The sequence below is a fragment of the Rattus norvegicus genome, chromosome 11, assembly GCF_021556685.1.
Source record: "Rattus norvegicus strain SHRSP/BbbUtx chromosome 11, alternate assembly SHRSP_T2T, whole genome shotgun sequence".
Classification (NCBI taxonomy): Eukaryota; Metazoa; Chordata; class Mammalia; order Rodentia; family Muridae; genus Rattus; species Rattus norvegicus.
Window position 1 is genome coordinate 96039454 of NC_141544.1, and position 27505 is coordinate 96066958.

The 27505-nt window shown below is 55.7% G+C and overlaps 2 protein-coding genes across 2 annotated transcripts; both read left to right on the forward strand.

Moving 5' to 3' along the window:
- The first annotated feature begins 298 nt into the window (after nucleotides 1–298).
- Nucleotides 299–6089, forward strand: Septin5 (septin 5). Its single transcript, NM_053931.4, is given in 11 exon segments — nucleotides 299–651; nucleotides 1290–1386; nucleotides 1483–1569; nucleotides 1771–1894; nucleotides 1985–2119; nucleotides 2214–2331; nucleotides 2416–2517; nucleotides 3056–3152; nucleotides 3237–3372; nucleotides 3559–3661; nucleotides 3779–6089. Coding segments are annotated over 11 exon segments (1137 nt in total). The 5' UTR covers nucleotides 299–570; the 3' UTR covers nucleotides 3836–6089.
- Gp1bb (glycoprotein Ib platelet subunit beta) lies at nucleotides 4912–6089 on the forward strand. Its single transcript, NM_053930.4, has 2 exons — nucleotides 4912–4986; nucleotides 5218–6089. The coding sequence occupies exons 1-2, from the start codon at nucleotides 4977–4979 to the stop codon at nucleotides 5826–5828; spliced, it is 621 nt and encodes a 206-aa protein (NP_446382.1). The 5' UTR covers nucleotides 4912–4976; the 3' UTR covers nucleotides 5829–6089.
- Nucleotides 6090–27505: the final 21416 nt, after the last annotated feature.

Here is a 27505-nt window from a genome sequence, read left to right on the forward strand (position 1 = left end):
TTCCTTAGCGCCCTCTGGTGGGCAGTAGCGGCGCGGCGTCCCGGAGGCAGTTCCGCGACCGCAGACACCTCGCCGGCCGCCTACGGACGGTCCGGACGCGGCCTCGGGTGCCACGGCTGCGCTCCGGATCCACGCGGCGCCCCCTCCCTCGCGCCTCTGCCGGGCCCTGCCCATGGCAGCCGTTTTCTCGAGGCTCCGCCTGCGGCCCAATTTCCAGGCGACCGTTTCCCGGCGACGACGGGCGGGGCGGTCCCCTCCGCTGCTGCCGTGGGCCCACGAAGCCCCGCCTCGGGCTCGCACTGGAGCGCCTGCTGAGCCTCGACGCGGCCACGGCTCGCGGCTCCCGGGCAAAGGCAAGGGAATGGCTCGCAAGACTTCTGAGGTCAGCGGCCTACCGGGTGGGCGACGCTCCCCCTCCGGGCTTCAGTTCTCGCGTCTTCAAAACCTGAGGCAGAAGAGGGCTTAAGAGCAAATTTACCCAGCGCGAGTCGCTCGAGATCGCTGGCCTCGACTGGCCTGACCCTGGTGTAGGGTCGGAACGAGGCCGTCAGGGTCTGCGGGGTCGCCGCGATGGACTCACTGGCAGCACCCCAGGACCGCCTGGTGGAGCAGCTGCTGTCGCCGCGCACCCAGGCCCAGAGGCGGCTCAAGGTGTGTGTGTCTGTGTGTGTGCGTGGAAAGAGAGGGTGGAATCTGGGTCATGTGTGCAGTCTTGCTTGGCCAAGACCCTCTGGCTACTGCTGTAGGTGGCAGGGGCTCCTGGGGCAGATGTCCACTAGGGATAAGTGCAGGCAGCGCAGACCCTTTGGTGTGGGAGGCTCAGTACCGCAGTCTATAAATAGCCCTCGCTCCGATGCTGCTTCAGGAACCACCACCCCCAGGCTTGGATCTGGGCCAGACAAGCCACCCACCCTTGGGTATTCCGGGGATGAGTTTGTGCTGAGGTCTGGCTATTTCCACCGATAGAGGTCCTTGAATGTGTCTGAGAGGTCTCAGTGGGTCCCAACACCCACCTCAGGGGATGCCCTGTGGGGCTGACATTATTCCTCATTCCCCACCCAAGTCTTGGGTTTCTGCTGAGGGTGGGGTGGGGGGGCCTTTCCCTGCCACTTCCTCCACTACCTTCCGGCCTCTGCCCTTCAGCCCTCACCCCATTTTTTTTTTGTTGTTGATGAAATGCCCCTAGCTAGGGGCTATGTTTTCTGCTCCTCTGAGCAACATAAAAGATAAGGCTTCCACTGAAGATCTAGGATATGCCACTGATCTGCCCCAACCACCCCCGCCCTCAGGACATCGACAAGCAGTACGTTGGCTTCGCTACACTGCCCAACCAGGTGCACCGCAAGTCAGTCAAGAAGGGTTTCGACTTCACACTCATGGTAGCCGGTGAGTGGCCAAACTTCTAGGTAGAGCCCATGAGGCCGTGGGTCAGACCATCTCAGCCCCAATCTAATCCAGCTCTATCACTGTTCCTATGGCCAGGTGAGTCCGGCCTGGGGAAGTCTACCCTTGTCCACAGTCTCTTCCTGACTGACCTGTACAAGGACCGGAAACTGCTGAGTGCTGAGGGTGAGTAGTCTTCATATAGCCCTCACCAATCTGCTCCCTCCGAGGGAAGGGTCCCCATTGGCGGTGAGGAGGAGTGGCCCAGAACACACAGTCAGACAGAGACTGAGGCCGGGACACCAGGGTGGGTAAGGACGAGGCTCCTTGCTGCCCAGAGAAAAAGGTGGAGCTGTCCTGCAAACACTCCCTCTCCTTCCTCTGCAGAACGCATCAACCAGACAGTAGAGATCCTGAAACACACTGTTGACATCGAGGAGAAGGGAGTCAAGCTGAAGCTCACCATCGTGGACACGCCCGGCTTTGGGGATGCAGTGAACAACTCCGAGTGGTGAGGACAGCTCTGAACAGGTCCCCCTGCCCCGACTGCCTGCCGCCACCTAGCCGGCAGCTGCCAGAGCCAGCTCCCTTCTCCCTCTAGCTGGAAGCCCATCACTGACTATGTAGACCAGCAGTTTGAACAGTATTTCCGTGATGAAAGCGGCCTCAACCGCAAGAACATCCAGGACAACCGGGTGCACTGCTGCCTCTACTTCATCTCCCCCTTCGGACATGGGTGTGTGGCCGTCAGGTGCCCTGGATCGGGTGGATGTTCCCACCACTGCATCACTGCCCCTCCCCCAACAGTGCCTCTCCTACCCCCTCTGCAGATTGAGGCCAGTGGACGTAGGCTTCATGAAGGCGCTGCACGAGAAGGTGAACATCGTTCCACTCATCGCCAAAGCCGACTGCCTGGTTCCCAGTGAGATCCGGAAGCTGAAGGACAGGGTGAGTCTCCTACAGCCCAAGGGGCCTGGCCAAAACCTCCAGGGGAGCGGGCCAGTGCCAAGCGAAAGCTCTCTCCTGCTGCAGATACGAGAGGAGATCGACAAGTTTGGGATCCACGTGTACCAGTTTCCAGAATGTGACTCAGATGAAGATGAAGACTTCAAGCAGCAGGACCGGGAACTGAAGGTGAGCGCGTAGCCAGGAGGCGTGGGGGGCAAGAAGGTAGCTGGGGCAGGGCATTGGAGGCCACACGGCCCTGGGGGAGGGCTGAGCACCCAGGTGCACACCATGAGAGCAGGCATGAGAGCATTCTGACCTGCTTTCCAAGAATCAGCCCAGTAGCCCAGAGATGTGTCAAGCTCTAGTACCCAAGATGGTGGCCTTGGATACCCCAGAGGCCAGAGAGGTTATGACAGAGAGCTAAGCCCGGAACTGGGGCCATTGGGCCAGAAGTAGATGGGCAAAGCCATCTACCAGTAAGCATGGTCTTGACTCTGATGGTGGAGGGAGTCCCAGGAAGCATCCAGTGTCAGAGAAGTGCACAGCCTGGCAGATGCCCCAAGGCTTTGAGCTATTTAGGCTTTGTGACTTCAGTGGGTAGCAAAGACACCAGAAGAGGGGCCATGCCATGGGAGGGGAAGGTGCCAGTGCCGGAATGGCCTGAGCCTCTGAGCCAGCTGCTCTTACAGACTAGGCTGGGCTGGGTCCTTGCTCCCTTCCCCAGGAAAGTGCTCCCTTCGCCGTTATCGGCAGCAACACTGTGGTGGAGGCCAAGGGGCAGCGGGTCCGGGGGCGACTGTACCCCTGGGGGATCGTCGAAGGTGAGACAGAGGCAGGAGGCACTGGGTGAGGGGTGGGAGGCTCCCGTAGGCTGACACCTACTCACTGCCGGCTTCTGCCCGCAGTGGAGAATCAGGCGCACTGCGATTTCGTGAAGCTACGCAACATGCTGATCCGCACGCACATGCACGACCTCAAAGACGTGACGTGCGATGTGCACTATGAGAACTACCGTGCTCACTGCATCCAGCAGATGACCAGGTGGGCCACCCTCACCAGAGCCGACTCTCCCACCCCAGCCTGGTGCCACAGAAGGCCTCCCTGTCCTGAACTTTAGTTCCAGTCCCTAAATCAGCCCAGCAGTCTTGACATTGGTAGGAGTGGGCCAGGCATCTCCCACCCTCCTAACCCGAACCTCCCAACAAGCACGGCCCTCTCGTTCCACAGCAAACTCACGCAGGACAGCCGCATGGAGAGCCCCATCCCTATCCTCCCACTGCCCACACCAGATGCGGAGACCGAGAAGCTCATCAGGATGAAGGATGAAGAGGTGGGTGGAAATCAGGAGTGGGGCCAAGACTGCCAAAGGGCGGGGAGGAGAAGCAGAGGGCAGGGCTAGACCTCGACTGTCTTTTCTCACTCTGACTTGGGTCGCCCCCACCACCAGCTGAGGCGCATGCAGGAGATGTTGCAGAAGATGAAGCAGCAAATGCAGGACCAGTGACAGCCGCCCCGGTCCACATCGCCAAGGATAGACAGCCAGTTTCCAGGCTGGCCCCTCCTACCCCTGGATCCTAGACTGTCCTGGATTCCACCCTGGGTTTATCTGGATCTCAGAAGGCCTGGACCTAACCCTAATCCAAAGTGGCTTTGACCAGACTATTCAGACCTAGAGCCACAGAGCCACAGCCCCCAGATGACCCTAATTTATTCTCAGCATCCACCCTTCCCGGTCATTTATTTGTATCTGAACCACAGTCCCTCCTCAACTCATGCCCCATCCCACCCCACACCTCCCCGCCTGTCTTAAGGGAACAAGTTGTGCATAACCTCCAAGATCTCCCTTCCAAGAAGATCGCTGCCCGCAGCGGGCCAATAAACCAGGGTAGAGGAGGGACGTGGATGCAGAATCTTGGGCCTGTTACCCAAGCTAGTGCCGCTGATGGAGTTGGGAGGCCCTGCTCTGCTGGTTACAGTGGGCTATGAAACATATGCTAATGTCCTACTGAGCGTGGAAGTAGGCCGGTTCCTCCCTTACTCCAAATCATGCTCTGTTCAGGACCAGAGCTGGCGGGCTTTGGAGGCTGAGGCCCTTAGGAAGACCCCAGACCTGAAGGCTTCTGGGAGGAAGGCGGGGCCGCGATGCGCTAGACCGCTCGCGCCCCTTCTGGGTCTACCTAAAGGACTCCAGGGGCGGCAGGAACGGGGTGTCCCCTACGTCCCCTATGACTACTTTCATCCACCCATAGGTCAAGGTCTTTTCTTCCCAGCAGCTCTGTTCCGCAGGGGTTCCAGCCCTTGGCCTCCTCCATCTCTCCACCCGCATGATTCTTCCCCACACACCCCATGCTCCGTTTTGTTCAGTTGTGAATGCCGCGTCCTGTCCTGGTGACAGGAGAACAAAGTTAGTGAACGTCGCACCGAGTGTCCGAGTGTTCCATGAGCCCATGGGAGCGGGCGGGGGCGGAAGCCCGGGCTGCCTGCGGGCCCAGGAGATAGTACCCTATCTGCCTCTGCAACGCCCTTGCGCGCCGGCTCGGAGTTATTTCTGGCCAGGCGGCAGAACTGTGGTCTGTTGCTGTGGAGTCAGGCAGGCTCTCGGGCCAACGCCACTCCAGAACGAAGTAGGCCTCCATCCTCTCGCCATGGGCTCCCGTGAGTTCTGGGGTCGGGTCTGCACTTTATGGGAAGAGCCACATCAGAAGGTGTCCTAGTATGGGCAGCAAAAGAGCTTGGCTCAGAGGTGGAGGGAAACTACAGTCAGCGCTCAGGGTGGCCGGGGTGGAGGGACCTGCGGACTCGTGGGACGCTGGCCCTAGGAGCTGGCGGGAGCAGCGCCGGCGTTCCCAAAGATGCTCCCGGCTCATCCCAGCGCTTCTCTTCCAGGGCCGCGCGGGGCGCTGAGCCTGCTGCTTCTGCTGCTAGCGCCGCCCAGCCGCCCAGCCTCTGGCTGTCCCGCGCCATGCCGCTGCTCTGAGACGCGCGTGGACTGCGGGCGCCGCGGGCTGACCTGGGCCTCGCTGCCGGCTGCCTTCCCTCCCGACACTACAGAATTGGTGCTGACCGACAACAACCTGACGGCGCTGCCGCCCGGGCTTCTGGATACGCTGCCGGCGCTGCGCAGAGTGCACCTGGGCGCTAACCCATGGCGCTGCGACTGTCGCTTATTGCCGCTGCGCGCCTGGCTGGCCGGCCGCCCTGAGCGCGAGTTCTACCGCGACCTGCGCTGTGTCGCGCCTCTGGCGCTGCGTGGCCGCTTGCTGCCCTACGTGGCGGAGGATGAGCTGCGGGCCGCATGCGCGCCCGGCCTACTTTGCTGGGGAGCTCTGGTGGCGCAGCTAGCGCTGCTGGTCCTCGGGCTGCTACACGCGCTGCTGCTGGCACTCCTACTGAGTCGCCTGCGGAGGCTACGCGCGCAGGCGCGCGCTCGCTCCACCCGCGAGTTCTCACTCACAGCCCCGCTGGTGGCCGAGTCGGCCGGAGGTGGTGCATCTTAAGAAAGGACAGGCGCAGAGCAACGACGACCTGCAAATTTTACAGGTCCCTGCTGGAGGACCCTCCGCCTTCACCTGGATCGGCCTTGGCCTCTATCCTTGCCCAACTTCCCAGACCCAAGCTCTGCAAGCCTGAATCCACATGGGGTCAAACTGCTGCCAGTACTACCAGAATGAGGCAACCTTGAGTCTTCAGAGCCTAGAGTGCTGGAGCAGTCCAGTCTCCTGCCAGACTCCGCACTGAATAAACCTTTCTCCTCCTCATCTGGTGGTTTCTGTACCACCCGGCTTTGCCAAATTCTAGAAAGGGCCTGAGGGGATGTTGTTAAAAGGGACATAATCACTTCTTCACCCACTGCCAAACTGGCCTGGGGCAAACAGGAGTCAATGGATAAAACTCCCTGTACCCAGCTGTCTCTGAGGTCATCCCAGTGTGAATGCTGTGAATAGGGAGGTCTCTCTGGCACCGAGGGCTTGAAACAGCACAGGCAGGCAGAGGGGTGGCTTGTGTGGACAACCAGGGCCAGGAGAACCTTTCAAGGACAGCTCAGGAGTTGAGGTGACCCTGCTGTGTGGACAGGTGTTAGAGCCCCTGAAGACAGATGGGGTTGGTTGACTCAAAGACAGGTGACTGAATCAGTCTGTGGTCCATTGGGACTCCATGGGCTATTTCAGTGAGGAGTTGAACTCTGAAGGGTAGGTAAGGACAAGTGACAAGAGACATATCTAACTCATACCGGCAGAGTCTCTGAAATGTGCTGTGGAGTAAGTCAGGCCCACAAGCCTGGACCTCCAAGTTTCCTCAGATCTTCCCATCCCATCTCACCATCTGACAGCCCCAGCAGTATCAGCCCTTCTGACAGTTCTCACCACATATTACCCCAGTCTCCGCCTCCTTGACTAGCAACTGCAGCACACCCGCCCAGGCCTTTAATATGCAATTTCTGTCCTTGCCATGGTTCTCCAACAAGTCCCCTCCCTCCATGCTCAGGACAGAGAGCTCTTCCCAGCTTCTTATAGTCTGCCCCCTACTACGGAGCTGAAAAACTAGGCATTGTTTCCTCCCCAGGTACCAAAGGAGCAGAATGGCATCCTCCCCAGTATTGGAGCCAGCCTGGGTACCAGGCTCAGAGGTCCCCCTCCTGCGCTGATGTGAGTCCCACCTGAGTGTGTCCATAAATACTGGAAGCTTTTGTCCCCGACAGTCCTGATGAAGAACCTTGGGTCTGGGCACAGGAAAGCACTAGGCCTCCTCTAACCACCACTGACCAGGTCGGGGAGGCTGTAGCTGACACGGCCTTTGTCTTGGCCTTTGTGGGACAAGACAGATGACCCTCCAGTAGGTTGATGCTATCTAGAGGCTGCCAGTCAGACGTGAGGCATAAGCCACCTCCTCCTTTGTGGGCAGGTGCAGGGCATCCGGCCCATTGTGGGCTGCAGCCAACTGTGTACTTGTCCATCCGGCCTTATCGATGCATCAGAGACAGTGGTCCTCTTTGTTCGGCCCTCCCCAGGGGTGGCCTGTCACCCACAGAACCCCTGGTTGAGGAACACAGATAACACCTTAAAGTCAGTGTGGGGAGGGGCATCCCCTCTGCTTTTCAGAGGAGCAAACCAGGTGTCAAGAAGCACTTCATGCTCCCATCCCTTTCTGTGGCTTTAATGGAGCAGAGCCAACAGGACTCCCTGGGATCTCTGCTCTCCTTGCTGGTGGCCTTTAGGGAACGGTTCCAGGGCCTAGCAGGTGTTGTACGAAGGAGCTCAGGCTTACTTCACACTGCTCACAGGGCTCGAAGGCGTCAGGATGAGTGTCTTGCTGAGAGTCTGGGTTTGGGAACCCCAAAGGACAGGAGCTACTGTCTTCCAGTCCTTGTCCTGAAGAGGAAGGGCTCTGCTGGCAAAGAAACAAGGCTGGTTTCACAATGTGTTCAGACACAGGGCTGGACTTCTTGCTTGATGGTTAATGGAGCAGCTGTAACCATAGTTCCTCCAGGAGACCCTCTTGACAGGCTAGCTGGTGCCAAGACTCCAGCCTGGCCTCGGTGGCTGGCTCACCTAGTGCTTCGGGAATTTCTCCAATTCTAACTCCTGACCCTAAGCTGACCCTCCATGTGCTTAGCCTGGGGTCTCAGCCTCCAACAAACATGGGGAAGTGGATGGCCCCAGCTCAGTGCTCCTGAATACACACTCCTCCTCCTCAACCCAGCCTCCACCATTGTGATCCACTTCAGAGACAACACACCTGCCCTGGAGTCTCCTCCCCAGCCACCAAATGGTCCTCTCTGTGGTCTAGGACTCCTCCCAGATGAGTGTAAGTCACAGGCCCTCTCTCAAAGACACAGCACCAAGGATGACTGATTCTGAGTCCCTTACCCTGGAGCTCAGAAGTCAGAGGTGACTACACCACACTGCCCAACCATTCCTTGGGTTCCCAAGACTTCAGCGTGAAAGGGAGGCCCAGCTTTTATGTCCCACACTGCACCCACCACACCTGTGCCCACCACAGTGTGTCTGCCCTCGATCCTGTGACCTTCATCCTTATGTAACACCTCATTCCGACTAAGAGATTTTTTTTGCCTCAGCTAACACGGGCACAAAGCTATGTTTAGAGAGGTCAGGCCGCATGTGCAGCCTGTATTGCCATTCAGCCAAAAGAGCTGAATAGATGGAGTTCCGTAAGGTTCTACAAGGCGACTAGCCTAGGCATAGACAGAGTGGTGACCTCCCGCAGAGAGCCTCTATCTCATTGTGAAATAGATACGTGCTGCGGAGGTGGGGACTTTGGCCCTCCTCTCTTTCTCTCTTCTTTTTCTTTTTTTTAACTGCCTGTTGCTGAGCCCGGCTTTCTCCTCAAGCACCATGACCCCCAACTAGCACCAGAGGGCGCGAGAGATCCGTAAAAGACGCAGAGCTCGGCGCGCAGCAGGCAGATAGGGACGACCTGGCAGTCCACCTAGAGAGAGCGCGGACTGTTCAGACTGCACAGACTGCTCTGAGAGGGGTTGGCAGGTCATTCCCTCCGGGGATGGAGAGGAGGGCACTGCGAGGTCGCTGACAGACGCGAAGAAGATGAGTGCAGTCCCCCTTCCTCCTATCCTTTGGCACACTGACAACCGGTCAACCGCAAAGATAAGGGACCTCTTCCGCCAGGCGGGAAGGACGTGGGCCAATCCAGGTGCGACCCCCACCCCATGTTTGCTCCGTAAACATTCGTTGACCCCCGCTGTGTGCATTGTTGTGGGGGGATGGGGGGGTTCTGAGGACAACCAGCGCAGAACTCCTGCCATGTCTATGAGGGGAAAGCCCAAAGACTCAGAAAAAGAGGGTCCAACTTCTCTAGGCCACCCTGGTGACCAGGGTAGCACTGGGGTTCTCCATGAATCTTCTATAGCCTGGAGAAGCCTCGAAACTGGGCTGACCTGCTTAAGGCCACCACAAGAACACCCTAGGAAAGGTGTAGGGGCCCCCCAGACTAGCCACATAGAAGGGGGAGGTCCACACTGCTACCCAGACAGAGCAACAACATTGGGGTGGGTGGCCCATAGCTCACCACAGCGTCTGCGCCCACCCCCAGCGTTTCCGATGGAAGACAGGCGGCAAGTGATAAATCACCAGCTCCCACTCCCACCCACCCAGGGCTAACTGGTGGACGAGAGGCAGCAAGGGCCCGGTGTCCCAGAGACAAGGCCTGGAGCAGAGACAGGAGACGGTCTAGAGCCAGAGGCCTTCCAACACCAGCCAGTTCTTTGCTGGGGTGTCTGAGTTCCCCAGGTACCCTCTCCATAAAGCCCATCTGGAAACCAGCTGAGAGCCATCCCTACCACACTGACCCCAACTTGAGTCGTGTGCAACGCCTGCACAGCAAACTTCAGCTCCCGCGGAAGGACCATAAATCAGCAGGGGGCACTTGGAGTAGTGCCCCCAGTAGAGTGAGGGTCTTTGGGGGTCACTGATCCTAGTGACTAGGCCTGGCCTTGGCTGTGTCTCTCCCTTCTTAAACAGCTCTTGTGGGACCTCCCAACCCCCACCCCTTCCTGGACAGTACAGTCTGGCCTGGAGCCCGCCATACCATGTGCTCTCTATAACGGCTGCACACGCTTTCTGACTTCTTTTCCCCAAGACAAGAAAAGTCACAAGGCATGATGTGATGTGTCCTCCTTAGGAGAACCCCTGGGAGCTGGCCTGACCCTGGTCCCACAGAACCTGTGAGGATCAGTAGGTCCTCCCCAGAGAAGCTGTCTCTAGGGTTCTGCTGCGTTCAAGAAAACGCCATCTATGCCTCCTTCCATTCTATCTCCCTGTCACCTTCTCTACCTAGAAGGCTGGCTGGACAAAGAGTGCTGAAAGATGAGTCAAGTAGGGCCCTCAGGTGTGACACACACACACACACACACACACACACACACACACACACACGAGAACACGCACACGCACATGAGCCGAGGCAGGTGTGAAGTCAGCAGCAGTAGGAGAGGCTGATAAGAGCCCAAGGCCCAGTCCTGAGCCCTGAGCTCTACTGCCCATTGCCCCAGTCCCCACAGAGCTCCCCTCGGGGCCCATGCGTGAAGTCAAGGTTACTTGTGCACTAAAAAACAAAACAAAACAGAACAAGTAAACAAACAAACAAAACAACAGATTTCCCCTGTAACTTGTCTCTGAATGGGGTTGGGGTATCCAAGGGGATCCTCCTCTGGAAAGACCTTGGGAACCTGTAAGATTGTGACTGAGAGACACTGTATGACTATGGCTGTCCTGGGTTTTGACCCTCAGAGCAAACCCTCAAGTCAATCACTGGAGACATCTCAGTGGGGATTGAGGCTGGAACTTAGGGCTGGAGCTCAGGTCTTTTGACTTCAAACTGAGTGAAGGCCCGTGCTCCATTCCCAGTGGCCAGCTCCTCCTTCTGCTGGTATACTTCTCACCGCAGTGATCCTGGGGGACTCACCTAGCTGTGTTTGTCTAAGTAAACCAAATGCACAAGGAGCTCTAGACGCAGGCTGGTCCATGTATGGTAGAAAGGTGCAGGGGCACCTTCCACAGAAGCCAGCCTGTCCTCTCTCCACTCAGGGTGTGACTCTGTCTTCTTCTGTATCACGCAAGGCCCTGGGACTAGCTCCATGGGATTACTGAGCCCCCAAGTAGGTAACATAGCACTTAAAGGGCTAAAAGGGGACCATACCAGCTTGGCCCTCTGTCTCCCAGGGTGAGTGAGCAGAACCCCAGAGAAATAACCCGTCACAGCAACCAATTTGTGAGGGTAAACCTCAGGAGCCCATTACTTGAAGGAAAACCATGTGGGAGCAGAGGAGATTCTGTGAGATAGAGGCAGGACCCCAGGCAGTGCTGGCCAGTGGAGCTGTCCAAGGCCTCTGCCGTCTGGGCCACGGGTGTCCCAGTGAGGGGCTTGGAGCTTCTACTTTGAGAAGGTGGCTGCAGGCAGGCCAAAGGCAAAGGAGCTCTGCCTGGTGTTGGACTCTATTGTGATGCACTGAGGTTTGATGGCTGGAGTTTGCTTTGCTCTGTGCTTTGTTTATTTAAAGATGCGGCAGAAGAAATTCCTGCCAGTCTTCACAGACGTGGGGAAGAGGCTTCTGTCTGAGCAGGACTGGGGGCGGAGCACTGACAGCACCTGTCTCAGCTCGCCTGCTGTTGACTGTAGTGTGCATTACGAAGAGGGTACCTGCACACCTAGACTGTCACCTTCCTTCAGAAGTGCAGATTGGGGGCCTGGGCAGGGAAAGCCTAAAGGAAAGCCCAGGACAGCTCCCTGTGGTGGGCTGGGAGAACACAAGAAACCGTGGATGTCACCTGTGGGAGATGTGAGGCAAGACCTATGAGGTAGCCTTGGGTTCTCTGTTTAAGGGTCCCTATTTGTGGGCCTCTGCTCTGTGGACCCCCAGTTAGGGACCCCTGGTCCGTGGATTCCAGTGTCTGTATCTGGTCTCTGCAAACCTATCTTTGGCAGGTACCTGTTTCAGAGTTTCCAGTCTGGGGGTCAAAAGCCCTCGTCTCCTTATTTGGGGTGCCATGATTATTCTGTACATTAGCCAACCACTTCCACCAGAGTGGCTCCGAAAGCCCCTACTCTCAAACCTCTCGGGGCAAAATCAGGAAGGCAAGCCAAAATATGAGAAGCGTGAGCCCCCAGTTCCTAGGGGACGAACACTCATGAAGAGAAAGCTTTGGCCTACATTCACCCACTTACCAGGTCCAGTCCCTGAACCCTTTCCCAGTCCTCCTTCCCAGTTTCACGGCTCCTCCCAGAGGATCCATGAGGTCTTCCTCAAGTCCTCAGGACTGGGCATCTGTACTTGGCTCAGTAGCAGCAGATGACAAGGAGCAGAGACATCCACTGGTGGCAGTGGAACTGCAAGCCGGGAGCTAGTCCACGTGCTGGTGTGCAGCCGTCCTGGAGGCTACCTACGAAGGGACATGACAGCCCTGATCTCTTGTTGTTATTGTCTATTCGGTGGCCAACTGACAGGGCTGGCTTGCCTGCCTCCCTCACCTCCAGTGCTAGTCAGGCCCCAAGGATGAAGATCCCCCAACAGGTCTGAGGCATCACCCATCCTTGTCTGGCCTTTCAGGGTCTTGACACACCCATGTTCTTTTTACCTCTGGGCAGTATGTCCTCTCATCTCCTACCACCCTCCTCGGAGCCTGTCTTGGTAGGTAGGGGTCCTAAGCACATATATGTGCACACACAGCCTCTAGAGTGTCCCCTTCCCTGTTTTTTTCTTCTCTGGGAAAGGTCACATCTCCAAGGATGGGTCAAGGCCATGCAGTTAGCTGAACAGTTAGCCTCTGTGTCCCCAAACATGCTGGTTGGGCTACTATTAAGATGTGTAGGCACAGCATTCGCTGTGTGTCAGGATGTGGGTGAATGCTTTCCCACACACACACCCAAGCCTCATCCCAGGATCTAGATTCACCCACTACATCCAGCAGGCCCTGCCTTGCCACAGTGCACTCCTCAGGCAGCAGCCTGTCCCCACCCATCACCATGTGTATGTATACTCTTGTTTTCTCTGCCTTGTGGGCCAGGGGTGTGATCGTAAATTCTACAGTTGATGACACATTTATCCCTTCAGCGGCTGGTGGTGTGAATTTATGGCTGAACCTCCAGGCTGGGACATCTCCAGGGCAGACACACCTCCAGGCCATACTATTGGGCTTTCTTGGGTGTTATTAAGAGTGGGCCAGAAGAGGCCCTGGAACTCACACGAAGTCAGGCCTAGCTCAGAGACAGAAATCTTGGGGTGTCTGGAGTCAGTGTGAGGCCAGGTCGGTTCTGCCTGGGTATAGCTAAAGACTGAAGTGGCCCACCACCCAGGAGCCTTGTCTGCTGGGGAGGTCCTATCCTCTCTTCCCGTCTCTCCTCAGTCTTCCGAGAGGGAGGTGGGGAGCAGTGTCAGGACTCCAGGTACAGCACATGTGGTAGACTGAGCTCCCTGGGCATTGGGTCTGCCCACCGGCACACTGCAGGGCCTGCCGGAAACAGGGCCATTTGGGTGAGACTGGGGACAGCGTCATTAGCATTAGAGGCAGCTGAGATTACACAGAGAAGAGAGGTGCTGGTGTAGACAGCACAGAGAGGGTTTTTTGTATGTCTGCCTCCGCCTTGGAAATATGGGTAGACTGAGGCCTAGCAACAGGTTCAAGGCCACACAGGCATGGAGTATAGGGCCTAGGGCCCGGGATTCCTGCTCTTTAGAATGTAATGTGAGGTTTGAGAGTTTGGATTTTGTCTTGCTAGATCTGGGGTAGGGTGGCTGCTGCGTTTAAGGAGGAGACAGGTCCTGAGGGGCCACGGCTGGGGGGCAGGAGCCTGGCTGCTTCCCCTCTGACTGTCTGTCTGCCTGTGTGTCCATCCATCTGTGAGCAGGGTTGGGTCTCTAAGGGACCCTTTGTCAGCTCTCAGGCTCCCCATCTCTGGTCCTAGCTCAACCCTCCCACCCACCTCCCCCCACCCCCTGCACCGCCTGCTGTCAGGATGAGCGATGGCCAGGGCCCCTCCCCAGGCCCTCGGCCCCAGGCCTGGTTCCCGCTCATTAGCTGCTGACACTGTTTGCTTTCCTGGGGACGCCCACCCCGTCACAGGCCATTTCTCCTGGTACCCCTTGCCCCAGGGGCCTGCCCAGGGATTTAGGGTGCTGAGCTGCACAGAATGTCAGCACGGGGCAGGACCGGCCCTCTGAGGTGACAGACGGATGGGAGAGAGCATTATCTTTACCTGTGAGCATGAGAAGAGGTATCAAGAGAGGCCCATGGCACATAGCCAGGCCCAGCAGAGACTGGGCCAACTCTAGCAACTTAGGGTCCTGTTGGTGTAGTGGGACACACAGTGCATCTGTGGGAGGGCCACAGTCCGGGGGCGTCTAGAGACAGGTGATGGTCTCCATCTCCCCTGCTTCTAATTCTGTCATTGTCTTTGCGTCTCTCCCCTATGAGATGATCACTGAGCCACTGGCCTCCTGAGGAGGCACCCCACCTCCCACCTAGGGCCCCCATGTCCTCCCCTCTAATCACAGAGCACAACTTGGGGATGCAGGTCCCAGGACTGAGCACTCCTCCCTTGGGCTCCTGGCCCAGAGTGGCCACAGCTGGGCGGCATCAGGGCCCGCAGGCCAGTGGCAGCCGGTCCTTCACTAAAAAATGTGTTTGTGATTTTGGCGGCGGGGGCAGATAACGGTGACGAATGGCTCGCCTGCCCCACAGGGCCCCTGGCCCATCTGGTTTGACTTTGGTCTGTCGGCGAGTACCCTCAGGCCCCGCTCATCCCCTCAAGCGTACCCACGAGCAAGGCCAGGGGCTGGTGTGGGCATACCCAGAGAGCCTCAATAGCCTTCTGATCATTGCCTTCTCTGTCCCTCAGTCATGTCTGTCCCCTCATCATGGGCCTCCCTCAGGTGTGCTCACCTACTGACACTGGGCACTGGCTCAGGTTTACAGGATGATAGGATGGCACAGGCTTAGCAGAGGCCAAGGGCTTGTCTGCTGTGGAAAGTGCTCACCCAGACCAAGGGAAGCTGGGTAAGTCAGAGGATCAAACAGGCCTGAACGGGGGAAGGCAGGCAGGCGGACTGGACTTGGCCCCACACAACACTCATGTGTTCATTGTCGGCCAGAATCACTGACAGGACTGCAGGCTCCCTTAGTCCATGGCCTCCTCATCACTTACTCCCAGGCTTCGGGAAATGCATCCTGGTCAGGCCTGTGCTCATCCAGGGCCAGTGCATTTGGATGTGAGGACACTCCCTTCATATGTAACTTCTCCCTTCCTTGCTCTTTGAGATCTCCATGGTGGCTAGACAGGTCTGGAGAGGTCATCTCTGTACATGAGGTGTCACCATACCACATGTGTGACCCTGAATCCTGACCACAATGCTTCAGCAAACTCCTCCCAGGCTGGCCACTGCATCCCAAGAAGTAGGAAGACACAAGGGTAGTCCCTGTGGGTGTGGCCAGCAGTCTTCCAGTGTTGAACGGGTTCATTCAGTCCTCAGTCTTCCAGGGTTGAATGATGCATTCAGTCCCCAGAAGGCCCACTTGAGCTCTGCCTGCCCAGGACACAGAGAGGAGCTTGACCAGCCTTTGTCAGGACTCCGTGGGAGCTCTAGGACACTGGTGGGTCACCTCAACTGCTCCTGTTCTGGCTGGAGACAGCTGTGGGGGAGGAGGGGGGAGAGGCAGTGTCCTGTTGGACCCCCGTCCCCCTCAGCAGGTTAATCCCTCTGCCTCTGTGTCACATTGTTGAGAATTAACTTTGTTGAAATAAAAATTGGTCTTGGTATTAACTCGGCCTCCAGGATTTTCTCTGGGATCCAGAAGGCTGTAGAGAGTCAGAAGCCCATTCCCAGAGCTGGCTGCAGCTCAGGTTGCAGGGACACCAATGACCTAATCCTCTGCAAGGCTCTGACACAGACCCCCCACCCCCAAGATACTGAGCCTGGTTCCTTGGGACTGAGAAAGCTGCTTCAGCCTCTGCATCCTCAGGCCCTAGCCAGGAAAGCCAAGTTTGGCTGTAGTATGGGTCTCCAGGGGCATTCTCTGGCCCCTACCCTATCCACATCCCTTCACCTTGTCTCTGGGTCACTGGGTCACTACACTGGGCAAGCACAGGATACCCTATCACCTCCACACCTCCAGGTTTGGTCATGACCTCATCTCCACAACCTCTCTGGCCTCAGTTTCCCTGCCTGTGAAAGAAGAGGCTTGTCTGAACTGAGAAGGTGTCAAGAAATACTGAGTAGACAGAGCGGCTAGCCAGGTCCTAGGCAGCTCTTTGGGGTCCAGACAATGTCACAGAGGTGGCTGCTGAGAGAAAACCCCTAGACCTGAGGAAGGCAGACAGCCCAGCAAGCTGCTGTGGCTAAGATCTTCTGAGGGATAGGGCATCAGGAACATGAAGCCCCTCGATGTCTCTGTGCAATCTGTTGGCTACGCAGGTTAAGATCCCCAACTGCCAAACAGTCAGGTTAGGACAGGATCAGATCACGCCGTCTAAAGCTCCTGGAGTAGCTCCTAGTGAGACTTGTCGGCGCTCCTGACAGCAGCTATCAAATTCAGACACAGATGCCCCCCCAGAATCCAGCGTCCAAGTCATTTTGGATCCCAGCGACCTAAGGATACTCATCCCTTACATATCATCTCTGTGCAGGACCTGAACCCAGGTCCTGGTCACTTCTAACAGCTGACACCGTTCACTTCTATACACAGTTGCTTGTGGGATAGAGAACAAACAAACCCCTGTGTTTGGCACAATTCTGTCTTGCTATTACCTTTTGGGGTGTTGGGGGTCAAACCTGGAGCTCTGTGTTTGTCCTCTATCGCTAATGATATCCCCAGAATTTGTTTTTCTACACAGGGCCTCAGTACACGTCCAGGCTGGCCTGGAATGTGTGATCCTCCTGTCTCAGCCAATGCCGATGCTGGGATTACAGTCCTGTAACATCATGATTTACCTTTTAAAATATTTTTTCCCCGTGGTTGGTGGAACCCACCGGTTGGAACCAGGACTGACTGTCTCAATCCATGTATGAATCGGTGGGCAGCTGCTTCCAAAATGAACTCTTGAAGGGACACCTTGAATGATACATTCTCTCTTCCTGTCCCTCTCCCTCCCTTTCCCTCTCCTTTTCCCTCAGTCCCTCCCTCCTGCCATCTCTGGGGGAGCTGTTGCGTCCCATAGGCGACCTCTACTCCTTATAGCCTACACTGGTGAATATGTGAAGCCCTGCCGACCTAAGACCCTGCATCCTGGTAGCCAATGGAAGGCAACGCCTCTGACTGGTGGTCTAGAGTCCTGGTCAGAGCACATCCCGAGCAGTGTGTTTGGGGGCGGATGCAGCCTGGGAATGGCTTGGGCTGGGGGCCTGGGAATGAAAGTGGTAGCCCGGGGGGTACAGGAGTGGACCCAGCTGTTGTAGCCTGGCTCCAATTCCCCCGCTCTGCATGGAGGAGAGTCCCTAGGGCCAAAGCTGGTGGTCTGTCTGAGAGGGAGTGGGGATGTGTGGGGGCTGTGCCTTCCTCCTGGCAGTGGTCCCTGAGGGCATCAGGAGTAGGAGGAACTTCATCCTTTCATGCTAAAGGACAGAACAAGCTGCTGGGGAGACTTTCTTACCCCCAGATTGTGTGCAGCAGGTCTCCCTGCTTTTACTAACTAAATCTCTAATAGCTCTTAATCACACTCTCAGCTGGCCTCTGTGCCAGCTCCTACATGTTCTAAGTGAAGCAAGCATCCCTCTGTCCCTTGTCTGTACCCCCCCAGAGCCTCCCTTCTATACCATGGATCAGGTACCAGCTAGTACCACCCAGATCTTTGAGCCAATAAGCCTCTCCACCAGAACCATCTGAAAACTCCTACTCACCCTTCAAGACCCTGTGCACTTATACCCCTTGCTTGAAAGTCACTCAGAATACTAAGCCCCATATTAGCCCGGTACCATTTCTTCCTAGTGCCTCTTGTCTGATAGAAGGCTACACACAGGCTTAGGGTACACAGTGCTTCATCTGAATCATCTTTAGCTGAAGATATCATTTGGTCCTGTGGAATCAAGCTTAAACTATGAGGCTTGGTATCAAGACTGTCAGGGCCTGGCCTCCATCAGGGCAAGCGCTGTGAAGAGAACGGAGCAGCAACACAGAAGCTGAGGTGGACTGGTGAGCGGGAGATCCCCCCAGCAGGGGAATGGGAGCCCAGTCGGCTTACCCACATTTGCCTGGCTTCAGTGGAGGCCAGTGGGGCGGAGCCAGGGGGAATCTTACTCTCAAAATCCCTCCTGCCTGCTGCCAGCCCCCAGGGAAGTCCTGCCATGCGGGGAACCTGATATTTTAAGACTTAAAGCAAATGTTTCTGGGGCCCTGAACTGCACCAAGGCGTCCATTTAGCCTCATGGGGGCAGGGCCAGCACAGAGGAGCAGACCCCCACCTGCCGCTCTGTTCCCTGGGTGGCAGTTTCTGACAGCAGGGAGCATGGAGTGCAAGAAACTCCTGGAGCACAGGGGAGGAAGATCTGTGGGGCTTGCAACCTGAGGGTCTCTCTCTCTCTCAGGTCTCCACGCCCAAGTGAGGCAATCAGAAGTCCACTCTGCACCAGGACCAAGTATACAACCAGCTGCCCTAGGCACCGTCAGGGTGAGCACTTCCATGTCCAGGGTTCAGTTTTGAGCTGAGCCTTTGCATCCAGTAAGGAGAGAGATTTGAGATCCACTGTTGATGTCTGTCTTGGTTACAGGCATGAAAGTGGTGATCTGTGTGCTGCATCCTGAAACATAGTGACAGAAACACAAGATAGGATTCTTCCCCTCACTGGGGAGAAAGAATTCCTCCTGGCCTGGGTAAGAGAGGGGCATGAAGCTTTGTCCCTGAGTTCACTTCCTCCCAGGCAGCCCCAAAGGTTAGAACGTAGCATACTGGGAGGAGGACAGTTCATCTCAAGGCAGCCGGAGTTGTGTGGGGGCAGCCAAAACCTAAGATGTTTGTTTGTTTGTTTGTTTGAGAAAGGGTCTCACTATGTAGGCCAGGCTGGCCTGGAACTCACAGAGCTCTGCCTGCCTCTGCCTCTGGAGCTCTGAGATTAAAAGGCTTACACCACCAAGACCAGCAAGGATCTAATCTTAAAGTATGTTACAGGACTGGTCCAGCCAGGAATGCAGGGGCACAGCAAAAGAGGAAGGCTACTCTGGGGTTCTTTTAGTATGGACTATATTAACAGTCTCAGCTATCCCAGACCACAGTCCTCAGATCTGGGTTTCTTGATTGGCAGAGTAGTCACAACTCTTCTTGGGCAATTTTCACCATTTTACAGATGGAGAAACTGAGGTCCAGAAAGAGAGGACAGCCTTCCTGGGACCCCCGAGCCAACCTAGCTGTGTGCTCACCTTAACTCTCTGCTCTGACCCATGGCCTGCAGACAGGGCAGAGCTCTGATGGCTGGGGTAGAGCAGAGCACACCCTGAAGAGAAACCTAGCATTCGCACCTCCCTGTGGAGCTCCTGGTCAGTCTGAGCTCAGCTTCCCCACCAGCCTGGTGGATGGACGTCCCTGCTGACCTGGGGCCATTGCTTGCCATCCCTTCTGCCCTTCCACCATTTTCACAACCTGCCAAGCTCAACCATTTCTGTGCCGTCTTCCTGTGCCAAGGGGATAGGCCTGCCACTATTACTGCCTTGCTTGAGGATACATATTCTGTGGTGCTCCTGGGCCTCCGGGCTCCTGGTTCTGAAATTGGTGGAAGGGTTGCTGGCAAGAGGGTGGGAACAGCACTCCCATTGGCCTCTGCTGCCTTGTTCCCTACCCTGGGGACAGATGCTGTTCATAGACTCTGGTCTGGCCAATTGCGCACGGCCTTGAACTCGTCACAGACCAGAACTTGGTGGTATCTGTGGTCACACCTCTGTCAATCTGGAGCCAGGAAAGTGCCCACAGGGGCTCATGCCCACAGAGCCCCTGACTGGAGGCCAGGTGTCCCACAGCAACAATAGCAACCACAGCTGCCCCTTGACACCTCCTTCCCCCACATCGTCCGTTCTTTGTGCCTTGGTTTCTTCACATATATTTAGCAAAGGGCAGAAGCTGTTGGAAGGGAGAGAGGTACTTAGGAAGTTGTAGTTAAGAAAACAAAAAATAGGACTTGGGGATCCAGGAGGAGGAAGTAGAACCCTCTTGGTCCCCTTCAGAGGAACACAGAGGTCAAGAGCCCCATAAGCACCAAGCAGAGGAGACTGAATTAATTAGGACTCCTGAGGTCACTGGGTCAGAGGGTCACGGTCTCCAGAACTGGGACCCTCCCGGAGACCCTACATCCAGGGCACCACTGGGAGATAAATAGCTCAGAGTGGTAGGTGAGGGTAGCAGGCAGGGACAGCACCCGGCCCCGCCCCTTCCCCCATCCACACCCTGTCAGAGCCCCTTCCCTTGTGTCTAGGCCCCTGGCCCCACTTGCACACCCAGACTCCAAACTGGAAAGACGGGCCGAAGAACAAACAAGTTCATACCACAGCCCCTACCTACCCAGGCCTGTGTGGGCAGGGCCAGGAACTGGGTTCCTCCTTTTGGGGTCCCAGCAGCCTAGTAAGAGGGGCAGACTGCCTGTCCATGCTGGTGTGTCCTACCTGTCAGCCCCTGTCCAGCCATGCCGAGCCCCCTGATCTCTCTTCCTCAGGATAGCACCCTGGAAAACAGGAGCGTTCTTCCCCTTGGGACCTCCTGGGAAGGAGCTGCTCATCACAGAGCTGTCCAAGAGACATCAGAAGGTCACTGCAGCTAGACAAACAGGACCAACTCTTCAAGACTCTTATCAGACCATAGTCCCTGTGGCTCCTTCCTAAGGCTCAATTCTGGCATTCAGACACATGGTGAGCATAGAGCTAGGCACATGACAGGAACTGAACAAGCACCTGGTACTCAGCAAAAACTCCCTTCAGAGCAGTCTGAATGACTCTTGCCTCCGGCCGTCCACATTTGCTCCTACAGAGTCAATTGAGACTTCTAGACCCTACCATGCCTCAGGCTACCTCTGTCTCTGTCTCTACCTCCCCAGTGGCTGTCATCGCTGCACCAGGGTCTTGGCACACTTAGAAATCAGGATCCTTCCAGACCTCAGTGGTGGTTTTCAGTGTATTTAACAATCCAAGCTACAGAGAAGAGAAGAGCAGGCCTATGCTGGGAAGACATGGAGCTGAAGCCACGGATGGGCACGTCCTGGGCTTGGGAGGCAGGGCTGACAAGACCTAAAGTCCAGGATGTTGTCTGAGAGTGGACCAGGCCAAACTGCACTGTTTAGAGCCCTAATCCTAACCCAGTGACACGGAGCTCAGAAGACCTTACGTCCAGTCTGGAGGCTGGAGCACAAGTCCAGTTACACTGGCCAAGAAGTGGAGGTGGCCGAGGGGCTCAGGGTTGCTGGGAGAGGTGGGGGATGTGAGCAGCTGCCATGGAAGAGGGAGAGGACAAAATCACAGGGCGACAGGGGGCTTGAGGAGAGAGGGGTCAGGACGCTCCAGAGTAAAGGACAGAGGAACACTGGGCAGTACTAGAGACAGGACTTCAAGTATGCTCAGTGGCAGAGCTTGACTGGTTGGCCAGGTCTCTTCCCATGAGACCAGAATGTGGCCAGCCACAGCGGCCAGGACAGTTTGCTGTGCTGGGTGTCCATCCTTCCTAAGAAGCTGTCAGCAGCCTAGACATGGGGCATGGGTGAGTGGGCAAGACGGGCACCAGGCTGTCCTGTGAGGACACAGAGCTCTGCCCTCAGCCTTGCCACCGGACACTCACATGACCTGTGCCTGGCCGCCTGCCCGCCCACCCACTCTGCTGCCAATCAGGATGACTATCCTCCTACCACACCTGCTCGTGGCTGACAGAGGTCTCTATTCCAGGCCAGCCGCCTGCTTGGGTTATATTTAGGCCACAGGGGTGGTGCTGAGCTCCTGACCCCCTCTTGGGGCCCAGAGCCGGGCAGCTGGACTGGGCTGACTGCCCAAGCCTGGCCTGGTGGCTCAGGAAGAGTGCTGAGGCCCGGTGACTGCCTGAGGTTGTGCCCCCAGTACCTCACGCATTGTTCCTTAGCTAATGGACGGAGAAGGGCCTGGGATCTCGTTGTTGTTCATGTGGGAAAGTAAAGCCTGAGCAGGGACTGGGCCCTAATTCACCCATGGAGCTTGAGCGGGATGACTGTGGAAAATTCAGGGGGCACAGTAAGACTGGGGAGCTAGGAGGACAGCCAGGGGCTGGGCAGACAGTGCAACTGTTCTCTCCTGGAGCTCCCTGCACCCTTCTGGGGGGGACCCTGACCCCAGCCTGTCTCATAGGATGCTGCTAGGCAGGAAGTGATCCTCATAAGCCACACTGCCTCTGCTGGTGCACAGGGACACTCCTTGATCTGACTCAGGCCTTAGATCTGACTCCGTTCTACCAGCCTGAGCCAGAGCTTAGGTTTCCTGCCCTCGTGCCAGCATGGAGGATCAGCGTGCCCCATCACCCCAAGACTGGTAGATATGACTCTGAAGACTTCAGACCCGAGGGCTTCTGTGAGATCTCTTGCTATAAACCCAGGCAGAGTGGATATGATCAGGCCCCCATGCTGGGTTCCTAGCCATCTGCCGTATTCCTGCACACATGCCCGGCTCTGGAGTCATCTGCCACTGTACTAGTCACAGCTCCGGAGAGGAACAGAACTGATAGAATGAATATGTGTCTATGCCTATACAGTCTAATAAATAAACATGCCATCTATCAAATCGGCTTACTTCAAAATAGTGACAAGGGCTGCTCCACACCTGAGAGGCCAGAGCCCCAGCAGAGGGAGTAGTGGCTGTCACACACCGGAGAGGGTGACAACCTGATAGACTGCCCTTTGTTCAGGAGGCCACGGGTCTCGAAGTCCTAGTTCTGGGAAATTTCCAGAAGAACTGCTGGCCCTTAGTGCACTTCTGCCATCAGGAGAGGAAGTAGCAGCAGCAACAGGCAAATCCCCTCTGGAGGAGATGGAGACCCTGTGCAGAAGAAGGTAGGGAAGCTTCACTTGTCAGACAGCTATCAGAAGGCACGGCCAACACTGGGGAGGCGGGTCTTCCCACACCAATTAAAGCAGTCAGGACGGCTCCTCAGGTGGAGCATCCTACTCAAATGTTTGGGGTTTTTGTTTGTTTGTTTTTGTTTTGTTTTGGACAGGGTTTCTCTGTGTAGCCCTGGCTGGCCTGGAACTCACAGAGATCTGCCTGCCTCTGCCTCTGAAGTACTTGGATTAAAGGCCTGGGAGACCCTGCTTGGATAATGGTAGTTTGTAGCAGTTGTCATTAAAACAGTGTGTCTCCTAGGGGGCGTGGCACTCTGCGCTCCTGAGTCTGGCCAGCTAGGAAAGCAACAGCTGTACAGACTGTTCTCTCTCTGTCTTGAACTCACAGATCTGGCCAGAGACCACCATCCTGCTCAACTGTCAGTTCCAGCTTGGCAGGTGTAAGTGTGTGTGTGTGTGTGTGTGTGTGTGTGTGTGTGTGTGTGTGTGTGTGTGTGTGATACTCACAGCTCAGTCCTCTCCCTCTCCCCAGCTTCCTGCCCTGTTGACCCAGGATCTGAATGAACGTCTGGGTCCCAGCCTTAACTCTTCCCCCATCACAGGAAGCACATCACGGGGGGACTGGGGGACCACAGGGCACGCAGAAGGCATTGAGGCCAGGGCCAAGGGCTCTTGCCGGAAGTGGCTGCCCTACCCTCTGAGGTTCAGGAAGTAGGGGTCTCCGAAACTTCCTCTGGGCCAGACTGCCTCAGTGGAGTTGAGCAGTGGAGGGTCAGAGGCCTGGCTGCAGCTGCCCCTTCCTCTCCAGCCAGCCGCCAGCTGGGTGGCCTGTATGTATGGGCTGGGAAGTGGGGATGCGGGTGGGTTCCTTGGGCTCTCACAGTTGACCAGCAGTCAGAACCGGAATACTCTAAGCTCGGCATGAGCAGAAGAAGACGGGGGAAGGGCTGCCTGAGCCTGTGTGCTTCCTGCCAGACTGGTCTCATTCTCAGTTTACCTATCTGTACAGCAAGGACTCCATCACTATGGGGAGGGCCAGAGGGGCTGACATGGAACTAGAAACTTTATAGGCAGTGGCTAGGTCTGGGAGGCATTTCAGCCCAGGCCCTGCTCTTGTGCTCACACCAACACCTTCCCCCATTACCCTCTTCCTAGGATCCCCTCCCCAGGACTCCCTCTCCAGGGTCCCCTCTCCAGGACTCCCCTCTCCAGGGTCCCCTCCCCATGTCCTCTCCCCAGGACTGAACTCCACATTTCCCTCCCTGTTGCCAAGCCTACCCCATAATCACAGCACTAAGAAGCCTGCTTGGGCTTTACTGGGGCCCGGGCAGTGTGTGCTCACATGTGTAGCTGTGAGTGCAGGCAAAGGCCTGTGGGGGGAAACTCAGCCCGAAGGGCCAAGAGTGTCCTGGGGCAATAGTGGGAGCTAGGCCTTGAAGGACCACACTTGTCCCTCAGTTGCAGAAGGGGTCTTGAATAGAATTCTTATATCCCATTGGAGATGGAGACTGAGGGAGCCCCCTGGCTATCCACCCTGGAAGAGTCTCAGAATGAGTGGATCCTGCACCTCAGCTCATGCTTGCTCCTGTGTGTCTGAGCTGGCCTGCCCTGGCCCACACATGACGAGTGTCTGTCCATCAGCACGGCCAGCCGCTTTGGCCATCCATCAGCAGTCAGCAGTCACAGGAGGAGCAGCCTGTTTGTTTTGCCAGATCTGTGCCGCTCCCTGGGGCGGGGCCAAAGGAAATGCCATTTTCTGCCTGGGGTGCAGGGTGGACAGCAGGAGGGGGGGCAGGCAGATAGCAGGAGGGGTGGGAGCACCCGGGGAAGGGCCAGGCTGGGCTATGGAAGAACCCCTGGCTAATCCAAGCTCCATGTAGATGCCCACAGTCTTACCCTGTTCTGTCCCTTCTAGAACAGGAATGAGTGACACCGAGCTCTCTTGTTTCCCATGGTGGCTGTCTTCAGCCAGGTCACTCACCCCTGTTCCTGGCTACTGGGTAGGGTGGACTCAGGTGTCAGCTGCCACCAGTTAGGGGGGTGTCTCTGTATCTGAAATCCAAGATGCTTGATCCTAGCTGTCTACACTGGCATGGGAGCTACTCTGGGGATGGGGACTGAGACAAAGACTAAATGTTTTGGAGAGGTGGGGCCTACCAGAAGCTTTAGAAGGGCCTGAGCACTGACCGGGAGGCACCCAGCCTTAAAGGATACATGAGGCTACATTAGCAGGGGTAACGTATGCAGTGAAGAAGGTGGTATCTGGAATCCAGGAAGCTAGGACATATGGACCCTGGAACAATGTCTGCCACATCCACACTTGCTAATTCACCCACCACCATTTGTATTAAATGAAGATTCGGTTGGCAGGGGCCGACATCTGTGGTGTATGAAGTAAGTGTTATGTAGTGTGCTGAGGTTAAAATGATCATTTCAGTTCTTTTCAAGACTTTTCTATTTTTATTTGATGTGTATGACCTTTTGTGCGTGCGCACACACACACAACACATACACACACACAAAAACACACACATACACACACACACACACACACACACACACACACACACACGAGACCAGAAAAGGATGTTGGATCCTCTGAAACCTGGATTACAGTTAGGACGTGCGATTTGGCGCTGGGAACCCAACTCTGATCCTTTGCAGGGTCTCTAACTGCTGAGCGGCTCTCCAGCCCTGTTTGTTCTTGAAATGGTTGTTGAACAATAGGCTGGGGCTGGTGTGTGTGTGTGTGTGTGTGTGTGTGTGTGTGTGTGTGTGTGTGTGCACAACATACGCTGACACATGTGGGGATTGGAGATTTTCGGGGTTTTTGTTTTTATTTTAAGATGAATTCTTACTGCGTCGCTTGATCTGATGTTGAGCTTCTAGACTTGAGGAACTTCTCAACTCAGGCCCTTAGGAAGCCAGGGCTACAAGGCTCCCATTTCTGGGTCCAACCTGGGATGTTCTATCTTCTTCCTTTCTTTTCTTCCATTGCAACGTTGAAAATCGCCCTTCATGTGATCATACTACACACTGCCAGTTCTGGGCTACCAAGGACAGTTTATGTTCAGTACAAATGAGACCCAGAGTTGGCGGTGTCTTGGCAGACATTGATGAGTCTCTGCTCCTAGGGCAGATGCTGACACTGGGAGCGGAGTTGGACCGGTGTCCTCTAGCTGGTTCTGTTGCTAGGATGCAAATCCAAGAAGGGCCGGAGTCAGGATGATGCCTGTTCCCTTAGCCCCCCATGACTCTGTGTCCTACTGCCCACAGGGAAGGAGGGCTTTCAGGAAGCATACCTTTTCGTGCAAATCTTTAAGAACATTCTTCTCTTGGACCTGAACTGCTTTGATTGACAGGAAGACAGTCTTATGATAGCTTTGCAGGTGTCTACCCTGTCTCGTCTCACCAAACTAAAAACTACTGACAAAAGCACAGGCAGCAAAAATAGACAGAGGGGATGTCACCAAGCCAGAGACCATTGTACAAATGAGGAGGCCAGAGCAAAACACAGGGCACTTGTACTTCTCCATGGAGGGGGCAGAAACCAAAGAGCTCAACAGCAAAACCAAACAGCCACCCAAACCCTCCACTAAGCCTCTGAGAGCCCCTTAGAAGGCTAAGGAGAGGGCTGGGAGCATGGCTCGGCGTGTAGGGCATTTCCCTAGCATGCACGAAGCCCCAGGTACCATTTCAAGGACTGCAGTGGAAGCAGGCACAGCACACGGGAGGTGGGGACAAGGGGAATCAGAGGGTCCAGATCATCATTCTTAGCTACATAGTAAGTTCCACCCCAGCCTGATACACAAGAGATCCTGTCTCAAACAAACAACGAACATGTTGACTACCTCTCAAAAGAGACAAATACATGGCCAGTATCTCTAGCACCAAACACCCAGAATAAAGGTTATGAAGAAAGGTGTCCCTTACATGCTGTCGACCAAAATGAAAAGTAGTTCTAGTTGGGCGTCGATGGAGCATGCTTTTTTTTTTCAATATATAAATCTTTTATTGTCCCCAAAGAGCCCAAATTGTCCTTGTGATCAGGATCTTGTTTCTGGAGCTGGGAAACTGAGGTCTCACTGGTCAGCCTGCTACACGGTTCCCCTTCTCAGATACACAGATGCCATCCCAAAACTTCCTGATAGCCTTGTTTTTAACTGTTGTAGCTTGTTGAATCAGAGCCTGAATTTGAAACAAATTCGATATCATTTCCTTCAAGGATTAATCCATCCTTCTGGGCTTGAGACACAGAACAAGCAGCACCTGTCCTCATCTGAACCCTGCGGATGTATTCTTCACCCCAAAAAAATTTTGGATTTCAACCACAGACCCATTCCCCTGAATAACGACGTTGATAGGGAGGTGAGCATCCACAGACCTCCTCTTGTAACGGAAGCCCAGTGTCACACCCTTGAGCATGTTCTGAACGTGACTGCAGGTGACCAGTTCCTTTCTGTTGCCCCACCATTTGTTAACACTGTCTTTCCTTTTTCTTTCCAAGGAGACTCAGCTCCACATAGATGTGATTGAAGTCCCTCTGCAGAGTTCCCCTGGGGCCCTTCACAATGACTGTGTGCCCCTTCAGAATGATGTTGACATTTTCTGGAATGTCGACAGTCTGATTGCTGAGAATGATCTTCATTCACGCAGTGG